A 12004-nucleotide genomic window follows, 5' to 3' on the forward strand; every position below is an offset into this window, starting at 1 on the left:
TAGGCTGATATCACTCTGTACCTACTGCTGGTATTATTTTATCACTCTGTACCTACTGCTGGTAGGCTGATATCACTAGTACCTACTGCTGGAAGTCTGATATCACGCTGTTCCTACTGCTGGAAGTCTGATATCACTCTCTACCTACTGCTGGTAGTCTGATATCACTCTGTACCTACTGCTGGAAGTCTGATATCACTCTGTACATACTGCTTGTAGTCTGATATCACTCTGTACCTACTGCTGGTAGTCTGATTTTACTCTGTACCTACTGCTGGAAGTCTGATATCACGCTGTTCCTACTGCTGGAAGTCTGATATCACTCTGTACATACTGCTGGTAGGCTGATATCACTCTGTACCTACTGCTGGTAGTCTGATATCATTCTGTACCTACTGATGGTAGTCTGATATCACTCTGAACCTACTGCTGGTAGTCTGATATCACCCTGTACCTACTGCTGGAAGTGTGATATCACTCTGTACCTACTGCTGGTAGTCTGATATCACTCTGTACCAACTGCTGGAAGTCTGATATCACTAGTACCTACTGCTGGAAGTCTGATATCACTCTGTACCTACTGCTGGAAGTCTGATATCACTCTGTACCTACTGCTGGTAGGCTGATATCACTCTGTACCTACTGCTGGTAGTCTGATATCACTCTGTACATACTGCTGGTAGGCTGATATCACTCTGTACCTACTGCTGGAAGTCTGATATCACTAGTGCCTACTGCTGGAAGTCTGATATCACTCTTTTCCTACTGCTGGAAGTCTGATATCACTCTGTACCTATTGCTGGAAGTCTGATATCACTAGTACCTACTGCTGGAAGTCTAATATCACTTTTTACCTACTGTTGGTAAGCAGATATTACTCTGTACCTACTGTTGTAAATTTTGTAGCAAAGTGGAAAATTCTGTTGTTGTTTTTCTCATCTCTATGATGGCCAATTATGATCACATGTACTGGTTCATCATTCAGTGTATCATGGCTATGTGGGTTGTTCCTTGTCTCAAGGTATGGCTGACAGTGGGTCCCCCTACCCCAGTACGAGCCTGGCGATGCCATCACCGGGGCAGAGGAACTGGCCCAACTCCCCCAGCGTGCAGGGCCCCTCTCCGGCCTCGCGCCATGGCATGGTGGCCTCCCCTGGGCACCCCACCCTCCACTCACCATTGGCCGGCAGCAAGGATGACCATAGTAAGGCTACAGGTACCTTGTCTGACATTTTATAGATTCAAAGATTCAATGTATAAAAATCTGACATAAAATATTAAGGATAATCACATGTTAATAATCATAAGACATCTGGAATTCTATTTAGAAATGCAATTTAATGTATTTTCTGGATTGATAAAATGTGTACTAGTAATTAAAAACTTAAAAAATTGTTATATGATCATTTTCATTCTTTTTTTGGATCTGTAAAATAATTGTAGGCAATCCAAATACCAGTCTTTGTGGATGTTGGTTTGTATATAGCCGTATTTGAAATCAACGTTCATGTTCTGTCTCTTGTTTACTCATTCACAGTGTTGAGCCCTCCATCACGTATCCTGCCGCAACGTCAATGGGCCGCCTCCACTCCCACCCTGCTGTCCCACCAGGCCTTTGACACCCTGCTGAGACCTTCCTCTATCCAGCAGCTGGCCATGCATGTACCCCTGTCACCCCTGGAAAGGTTCCTGGGCTGTAACTTCATACGCCGACATATCATACGTGTCATCAGTCAAGAGAAACATGTAAGACTTTCTACTTCATCTTTTATCATTGAACTAGTTTTGATCCCCTGCCCATTTACAGCAGTTCTATGCATTTCAAATATTGTAAGTTCTACTGAAAGGAAGTTATGTATATTTCAATCGAAAATATTTCATCTTAAAGAAACTAATTTTATTTGGATCACGTTCAAAAGCTCTGGGTTTGTAACAATTATATAGTAGAATACTATACTATTTTAACCAATTTTCCTTTTTTGATTGCGTTCAGAGGCATCACCAGCTTTCACATGTATTGTAACTATACAATACACTATTAACAATGTGAACATGTTTCTATGAATTTGTATTTTGGTCTGTAATTGGCAATTAGCATTATTTCTGTAATTTAAAAAAAAATGCTTTCACAGCTAGTTTATGATATCTCTCAATGTTGCTGATGTCTTCTAAATTATTTGCCATGATCCAAATATAATAGACAAATGCTAACATTGGCTCAGAGATAAAAATTGTGAAAACATCCCATTTTGCCAAAATGAAACTATACATTTACCCATATCCACGCTGTGCCTTGTTAACACTTCACACCGTGTGAAGTGTTAACAAGGCACAGCGTGGATATGGGTAAATGTATAGTTTGCACCGTGTAATATGTCCGCCTAATACGTGATTCGCATTTTTAACCAGGTTTTCCGAAGGAAAAAAACTGGTTATTAGATTGGCGAATGCGGGCGGGCTGGCTGGCTGGCTGGCGGGCGGGCAGAACAAGCTTGTCCGGGCCATAACTATGTCGTTCATTGTCGTATTTTAAAATCATTTGGCACATTTGTTCACCATCATTGGACGGTGTGTCGCGCAAAATAATTACGTCGATATCTCCAAGGTCAAGGTCACACTTTGAGTTCAAAGGTCAAAATTGGCAATAAATGAGCTTGTCTGGGCCATAACTATGTCATTCATTGTGAGATTTTACAATTATTTGGTTCATTTGTTCACCATCATGGGACGGTGTGTCGCACGAAAGAATCACGTCAATATCTCCAATGTCAAGGTCACCACAACTTAAAATAGATTTATTTTGAAACAAACTTACAAAGGGGGTTAATTTTGTTTGTTCATTTCAAAAGTTCAGTTTGAGTTGTCTCCCTTAATCAGATTTTTTTTTCACAATGAAAACCTGGTTTTGTGACAATTTTGTCCCTTGTGTTTATTTAGTATACGTCTCAGTAATTATTTCAATAATTAATTATCTTAAAAACTAAAACGATAAAGAATTAATTTGTTTGTGTTTTTAAATGTAATTATGCGTAACAGTCCAAGATTTTATCGTTGAGGAGTACACATTACCGACCGATTAGTGTGCTTTGTATAACATGGTCACTGACATTATCAATTGATATTGACACGGGGTTATTCAAGCATGACTAATTCACAACCGCGCGAATCTTTGATAAATTGGGGCCATAATCTGATACTAGTCCAATTAATCGGTTAAATCAAAGCACTAAGAAACGCCTATGGGCCATAAAACGAGCACAATTATCGATTAAATCTTGCGATCAAGCATACCATAACAATAGAGGATTGAAAACAGTGGGTGCTCATGATAGGGCAGCTGCGGCCTTTGGAAAGGGCAGGGTGGCGCTAAATGGCTTTGAAAGGGGGCAGCGTGACGCTATAAAAAGCGCATGGCGACGCGCCACACTAAAACTGCCTGGATAAAACACTAACACCATGGGCATGTTTCAGTTGACTACGGTGCAGACTACAGAGCCAGGTGTGAACATTTTCAAGGGAGAGACGCTGCAGTTCCGTGTGTCCCTGAACACCTCAACCCTGCAGACCCTGCACATGAAGATACAGCCTCTGCCTGGTACATCATCATGAACACTGTTGTGCAAACCTTTAACTTGAATGACTTGAAATTCATGGTTTGGTTGAAGAGTTTCTTTTAACAAGTAATACATATATTGCATATATCTCCTTTTCAATGTTCCAGAGCACAAAGACCAGTGGTCCCAGGAGGAGATACAGCTGTTTGAGAAGTACTTTGACTTAAAGGTACTATAACATCAAACACTTGTACCTTGACTTGAAGGTACTGTAACATCAAACACAAGTACTTTGACTTGAAGGTACAGTAACATCAAACACATGTACTTTGACTTGAAGATACTATAACATCAAACACATGTACTTTGATTTAAAGGTACTGTAACATCAAACACATGTACTTTGACTTAAAGGTTCTGTAACATCAAACACATGTACTTTGACTTAAAGGTACTGTAACATCAAACACATGTACTTTGTCTTAAAGGTTCTGTAACATCAAACACATGTACTTTGACTTAAAGGTACTGTAACATCAAACACATGTACTTTGACTTGAAGATACTGTAACATTAAACACATGTACTTTGACTTAAAGGTACTGTAACATCCAACACATGTACTTTGACTTAAAGGTACTGTAACATCAAACACATGTACTTTGACTTAAAGGCTCTGTAACATCAAACACATGTACGTTGACTTAAAGGTACTGTAACATAAAACACATGTACTTTGACTTGAAGGTACTGTAACATCAAGCACATTTACTTTGACTTGAAGAAACTGTTGCATCAAACAAATGCTTTTGCTTAAAGGTATTGTAGCACCAATCACACATGCCTTGACTTAAAGGTATTGTAGCACCAATCACACATGCTTTGACTTAAAGGTATTGTAGCATCAATCACACATGCTTTGACTTAAAGGTATTGTAGCACCAATCACACATGCTTTGACTTAAAGGTATTGTAGCATCAATCACACATGCTTTGACTTAAAGGTATTGTAGCATCAATCACACATGCTTTGACTTAAAGGTATTTTAGAACCAATCACACATGCTTGGACGTAAAGGTATTGTAGCATGAAACACATGTACTTTGACTTAAAGGTAGTGTAGCACCAATCATACATGTACTTTGACTTAAAGGTAGTGTAGCACCAATCATACATGTACTTTGACTTAAAGGTATTGTAGCATGAATCACACATGTACTTTGACTTAAAGGTATTGTAGCATGAATCACACATGTACTTTGACTTAAAGGTATTGTAGCATGAATCACACATGCACTTTGACTTAAAGGTATTGTTCCATCAAACACATGTACTTAGATCTAAAGGTATTGTAGCATCAAACACATGCACTTTTACTTGAAGGTATTGTAACATCGAACACATGTTCTTTGAGTTAAAGGTACTGTAATATCAAACACTTGTACTTTGAGTTAAAGGTACTGTAACATCAAACACATGTACTTTGAGTTAAAGGCACTGTAACATCAAACACATGTTCTTTGAGTTAAAGGTGCTGTAACATCAAACACTTGTACTTTGAGTTAAAGGTACTGTAACATCAAACACATGTACTTTGAGTTAAAGGTACTGTGACATCAAGCACATGTACTTTGAGTTCAAATGAAGAATATTAATTTTATGACAAAAGTAAACATTTACTTTTTAATTAATGGATTTTGGTATGTTTAAATACAACAATGGTTTTCTTACATAGTGTATCAGTATTGTATTGGTATATGAGTAACTGGTGATGTTAGCAATCTCTGTTGATATTGCCTTTACTTCTTGATGGGTATAATATACTTTGTCATTTATTTTCCTACTTTAAAAGTTAGGCGTAATTGCTTCTTTGGTATTGTTTGTATATATCTGTATACTGTTTTTTTCTCCAATATACAATAGTACAATATACGGCTTCTCACGTAGGCAACCCGGGTTAAATTCCCATTCCCGGAAGCATTTGCGTTTGGTTGGTGGTTATCATACTGCATTAAGAATATAAATGAAAATTCGGAGCTAATTGAAACTTTCAAATAACCTATTGATCATATGGTTCTTCTTTTAATGCAGTAAAGGTAAGTTTCCTGTTATTTTTCTAATGAGAATTTCTTATATCACCGTCAGGTTGCTTGCCCACCCTACAAGTCCAATGCCCTGACTGCATTCAGTAGACTGTTGAAGGCAAACGTGACCATTCTCAAGGACGTCATACAGATCATGAGGCTGGAGCTGGTATGTACAGGATGTGCTGTGTGTTATGTTCTATTATCCATTGAGGGGTCAGATTTAATCAAAGCAAATTAGTTTATTTAATCAAAGCCAGTTAGCTCATTTAGTTAAAGACAGTTAGCTCATTTAGTTAAAGCCAGTTAGCTCATTTAATCCAAGACAGCTCATTTAATCAAAGCCAGCTCATTTAATCAAAGCAAGTTAGATCATTTAATCAAAGCCAGTTAGATCATTTAATCAAAACCAATAAGCTCATTTAATCAAAGCTAGTTAGCTCATTTAATCAAAGCCAGTTAGCTCATTTACAGGTAATCAAAGCCAGTTAGCTCATTTGGTTGAGCCATGGACAGTAAATCTGAGGATTGCTTATTTGATTCTTGGCCCAACCACATGGCTTTTCTTTGATTCAAGAAGGACAGTTGTCAGTTACTTCCATGTACACTTTGTACTGATAAACCAGCTATCCCAGAAAAAGAGTGAGAAGGTTAAAGTACCACCCTGATATTACTGAAATACAGTTGAAATTAAGATCCAGTGGGTAATTTGGCTATCTGCTACTACGAAAAAGCAAGTGGTAACATACCACTGTATAATAATACATTGTGCATCATAACCCTCAATTGATGGGACGAGAGAAGTAATTTCTTTTACTATTCTCCAACTGGTTCCTGCTTAATGTGGCAGGACAAATATTGTCATGCCATGCTTACCAGTGAAGTGCACTTTATTGAACACTGACAAATTTTTCTGTTAAATATCTCGTTAAATCTGAGATTTCACATGGAAACAAAGTTTATGTATGCATCAAATAGATTATTTTTAAGTCATCTTCTTTGCCTATATTATTCTTTTGTTTGACTTTAAATACTTTGTAATGCATGTGCCTAAATGTTAATCTGTCATCTATATGTCACTTCCAACACTTCCAAATGTCGTGACTAGTCTCGTCGCTACCTACCTATTTCCCCTATTGTGCATTTAGGTGCCCAACCAGGACCGCAATGCCAAGTGGAGCTCCCAGCTGCTGTTGACTGTACCCCCCACGTACGCCCACATAGCCCCGCCTGGGACACCAGCTATTGTTGTGGTCGCCAAAATGGTCCTCATGGTACACAGAATTGAGATTTTGCTTGAAGTTTGATTTTTATGGAAATATTATTAACTGTTATGCATATATTTTGTTTGTAACACAATAAGTTAAACTGTTAAATCTTTGATCTTCATTATTATTTTGTTTATTACCCCTCACATTGCTAGTTACTCTATCTTTGAATGCCAGGTGTTTATAAGGTCTACCAAGTACTTTTTGACTTCATTATGTTTGCATAGAACATGATAAGAAAATTCCATTGGATTCATTTAAAAGATTTTAAAATAATTACCATTAGATATATTATAAATAAGATTATAATAAATTAAAATTTATAACAAAATAAAATGTTCAATGCCCTATTTGGCTTTCCATGATGAGTAAATGTGCTGATTTACACAGTTTCAGGATGTTTGTTTATATTTTCATCTGCATGTTTGTTTGCATTTCCAGCTGCAGTTGACAAGAATTCTGGGTCCGGCTATGCCAGGCCAGCCCGCCCCTGAACCTCTCAGTCTCACCATCCCCCTGCTCTACAACATACAGGTAGTGTGCGTGCGTGCGTCCGTCAACAATTTGTTTGTGTAGACAGTAGAGGTCACAGTTTTTATCCAATCTTTATGAAATTTGTTCAGAATGTTTATCTTGATAAAATCTGGTTTGGGATTGTATTTGGGTCATCTGAGGTCAAAAACTAGGTCTTTAGGTCAAATAATAGAAAACCGTCAACAATTTGTTTGTGTAGACAGTAGAGGTCACAGTTTTCATCCAATCTTTATGAAATTTGGTCAAAATGTTTATCTTGATGAAATCTGGATTGGGATTGTATTTGGGTCATCTGGGGTAAAAAACTAGGTCACTAGGTCAAAAACTAGGTCACTAGGTCAAATAATAGAAAAACCTTGTATAGACAATAGAGGTCACAGTTTTCATCCAATCTTTATGAAATTTGGTCAGAATGTTTATCTTGATGAAATCTGGGTTCGGATTGTATTTGGGTCATCTGGGGTCAAAAACTAGGTCATTAGGTCAAATAATAGAAATACCTTGTGTAGACAATGGAGGTCACAGTTTTCATCCAATCTTTATAAAATTTGATCAGAATGTTTATCTTGGTGAAATCTGGGTTGGGATTGTATTTGGGTCATCTGGGGTCAAAAACTAGGTCACTAGGTCAAATTATAGAAAAACCTTGTGTAGACAATAGAGGTCGCAGTTTTCATCCAATCTTTATAAAATTTGATCAGAATGTTTATCTTGGTGAAATCTGGGTTGGGATTGTATTTGGGTCATCTGGGGTCAAAAACTAGGTCACTAGGTCAAATAATAGAAAAACCTTGTGTAGACAATAGAGGTCACAGTTTTCATCCAATCTTTATAAAATTTGGTCAGATTGTTTATCTTGATATAATCTGGGTTGGGATTGTATTTGGTTATTCAGGTGAGCGATTCAGGGCCATCATGGCCCTCTTGTTGTACAAATGAGTCCTAAATTTATAAATTAGAAATAAGAGGAGAATACAACTCAAATGCAATCTTACTTAAAACCAACTTTATTTGCTGATTTACACAGTTTTAGGATGTTAGTTTGTATTTGTTTGTAAGCTTAAAGAAGCTTACATTTGAGTAAGAAATTGTGTAATTGTTTGTTAAGTTTACGTCAAATGTGCTACACTCATTTTAAAATTTCTGTCAAAAAACTACAAATGCTCAACAATTTTATAAATGGGACTGCAGACAGACCTCAATGCAATTTTTTTTACCATTTACCATTTTAGTTGTGTTCTTTTTTAGGAGACATCCTCTATTAAAATATTTTTGGGACTATGTTTTCATGCAGTCGACATTGCCATCTTTGAAAATAATGTAAATACAAAATGTGTGAATTTAATTATAAAATGGCTCGGAGTGCATCACCATATTTTAATAAACCAATCAGAAAGCAAATATAAATTGGAAGTTTGAATTTTACACTTAGATTAATTTGTTGTTCTTAACTGAAAATGTAGAGAAATTTGATATTTTTATGCCCCCCTTCGAAGAAGAGGGGGTATATTGCTTTGCTCATGTTGGTCTGTCTGTCTGTCGGTCCGTCCACCAGGTGGTTTCCGGATGATAACTCAAGAACGCTTGGGCCTAGGATCATGAAACTTCATAGGTACATTGATCATGACTCCCAGATGACCCCTATTGATTTTGAGGTCACTAGTTTACAAAGTGTTTGTGCATTTTGGACGTTTTGTCAAACAAAATGTTAATGTGCGACATAAATCGCAACCAAGCCTATTTTTATGCAACATCTTTAAAAATAATTAGGCAGCAATATGAAATTGTGTGGCATTGCCAGAAAATTGCTACAGTATAGTATATTCTGGTTGAATAGCCAGAAACCATCTTAAAATATTCATGTGAATGTAACTGCAATATTTTACTATTCATTAAATTCCTAAAATAAATATTTTTATTTATAGATATTTTAATATATTTGTTATTTTAATTTGTGAGATATTTTAATATATATATTTTTTATTTGTGCAACATTTGTAAGATTGTTGTATATACACATTATTTTTTCTCCATATTCCCTTCTTGCACAACAAAAATTTAAGGTAATTCACTCATATTATGTCATTATTATGTGTCAATCTTAGATTGTATGTACACACTTGAACCTTCCCCAATTTTGTGTTCTCACACAGGATAACAACATTACCCTGGTGGAGAAGGGGACCAACAACATCAACCACAACTTGACGCTGGTGAGCCAGCACTTGAAGCGGTTCCAGGACAGCCGTTTCCATGCCAACCAGGAGTGCGCCATCTACCCTGCCGTGAGGGATCTGCTCACTAACCTTGTCCTGCCTTCAGGTGTCCAGGGATTCCCTGGGCCCAGCGCCAATATTTGAGATATGTGTGACTTGTGGACACAGGGGTGCTTGAGATAGGGAGTGTGTGACTTGTCCACATAGGGATGCGATACTCGTCCTTTCTGCAGATTTTCCTCCATAGCTATGCTAGCATTTCACAACACATACTTTTTCACTCTACAATATCTCTTTAAAAGTGAAGAGTTTTTTGGTAACCCAGTATAGTGGTAGTATGTATTATTTTCCTTTCCGGAGGTGATACCAAAATCCTACCCTTCGGACAGTGGCTGAATGCTATCATGGGATGAGATGTGTATTGTGGTTGTCAGAGAACAGCATATGTGAAATACAAACACTGGAGATCAAAAACACATGTAATTAAGTGTTTTATACAGACAAACATTATAGATGATAAACAGTTGGATGATAGTGCATAATTTGAGTGCTAGAATGTTTGTAAGAACATTAGCGATGTTGGCATTATACAAGTAGTGAACTGTATTAAAGTGCTATTTGTGGTAACTTCTTAATACATTACATTATGTAATAAGTTCAGAAATGTGTAAGCATAAATGCTGTTTACAAATGAATTTAAGTTTGAAATTTAAAAGTTGTTCCTATATGTCATGATATGCCAAATTAGATCTAGAGGCTCTCATGTCATTTTTTATACGCCCGTTTTAAAAAAACGGGACGTATTATAGTTTGACCTTGGCGGCGGGCGGGCGGCGTCCACAGCAGTTTCCGCTCTCTAATTCAAATAGTTTTCATCCGATCTTCACCAAACTTGGTCAGAAGTTTTATCTAGACAATATCTAGGTCAAGTTCGAATATGGGTTATGCTGGGTCAAAAACTAGGTCACAGGGTCACTTAGTGTATTTCAAGCATTTAGCATGGTTTCCGCTCTCTAATTGAAGTAGTTTTTATTTGATCTTCACCAAACTTGTTCAGAAGTTGTATCTAGACAATATCTAGGTCGAGTTCGAATATGGGTCATGCCGGGTCAAAAACTAGGTCACGGGGTCACTTATTGCATTTCAAGCATTTAGCATGGTGTCCGCTCTGTATAGAAGTGGTTTTCATCCGATAATCACCATACCTGGTCAGAAGTTGTATCTAGACAATATCTAGGTCAAGTTCCAATATGGGTCATGCAGGGTCAAAAACTAGGTCACAGAGTCACTTAGTGCATTTCAAGCATTAAGCATGGTGTCCGCTCTCTAATTGAAGTAGTTTTTATCCGATCTTCACCAAATTTGGTCAGAAGTTGTGTCTAGACAATATCTAGGTCAAGTTCAAATATGGGTCATTCCGGGTCAAAAACACACAAGGTCACTTAGTGCATTTCAAGCATTTAGCATGGTGTCCGCTCTCTAATTGAAGTAGTTTTCATCTGATCTTCACCAAATTTGGTCAGAAGTTGTGTCTAGATGATATGTAGGTCAAGTTCAAATATGGGTCATAGTAAAGTTATCAAGTTGTCCAAAACCTTCAAACGGGCGTATCTTGTGACAGTTTGGCACTCTTGTTATTAATACTTTGTCACTTAATTCTTGCATACAAGACCATTTTGTTAGTATATGCTGTAAATAAACTCTAGGCAAGTGTCTGCTTCTTGTTGTTTTAGTCACAAGTCCAAGAACATGCCATAATGACGTATTGATAAAATGCATGTATTTGGGTCATATTTTGTATTATAACTTAGTGTGGTGGAATTTTATTTATTTGTACCAAACTTTTTATGCCCCCGGATCGAAAGATCAGGTATATATTGTTTTTTGCCTGTCTGTCATTCATTGTGTGTGTCCCAAAACTTTAACCTTGATTAAAGTTTTGCGATAACTTTTGAAATATTGAACATAGCAATTTGATATTTGGCATGCATGTTTATCTCATGGAGCTGCACATTTTGAGTGGTGAAAGGTCAAGGTCATCCTTCTAGGTCAAAGGTCAACAAAAAATTCAAAGCGGTGCAATAGGGGCATTGTGTTTCTGACAAACACATCTCTTGTTGACTTTACAGCAAACACATTCCAGTAATTGATTGAACCTTTGTGTCAAGAAATTTTTGAACACTTTTTCAAGCAATTCAATTGAAACTTGAAATGTTATCACCATGAAGTGTTGATGTGCAGGGCATGTTTCACCACAAGAAATCTACACATTCCTGAATTATTTTCAATTGCTCCTAGCTGACAAATTTGTGCAGGGTGATAAGTCATGCTGTTATAAAGCTCTTGG

General features: G+C 37.1%; 1 protein-coding gene across 2 annotated transcripts in view; it reads left to right on the plus strand.

Annotated features, from left to right (window-relative positions):
- LOC127881015 (mediator of RNA polymerase II transcription subunit 14-like) overlaps positions 1-11372 on the plus strand; it is a 69264-nt gene extending 57892 nt beyond the window's left edge. For both annotated transcript variants that reach the window (XM_052428591.1, XM_052428592.1), the window contains 8 exons: positions 1022-1216; positions 1538-1746; positions 3472-3595; positions 3722-3783; positions 5701-5808; positions 6788-6913; positions 7349-7441; positions 9595-11372. In XM_052428591.1, the coding sequence (XP_052284551.1) occupies positions 1022-1216; positions 1538-1746; positions 3472-3595; positions 3722-3783; positions 5701-5808; positions 6788-6913; positions 7349-7441; positions 9595-9801 (1124 nt within the window). In that variant the 3' untranslated portion in view covers positions 9802-11372. The remainder of the gene's footprint in view (positions 1-1021; positions 1217-1537; positions 1747-3471; positions 3596-3721; positions 3784-5700; positions 5809-6787; positions 6914-7348; positions 7442-9594) is intronic.
- Positions 11373-12004: the final 632 nt, after the last annotated feature.

The sequence above is a fragment of the Dreissena polymorpha genome, chromosome 5, assembly GCF_020536995.1.
Source record: "Dreissena polymorpha isolate Duluth1 chromosome 5, UMN_Dpol_1.0, whole genome shotgun sequence".
Taxonomy (NCBI): domain Eukaryota; kingdom Metazoa; phylum Mollusca; class Bivalvia; order Myida; family Dreissenidae; genus Dreissena; species Dreissena polymorpha.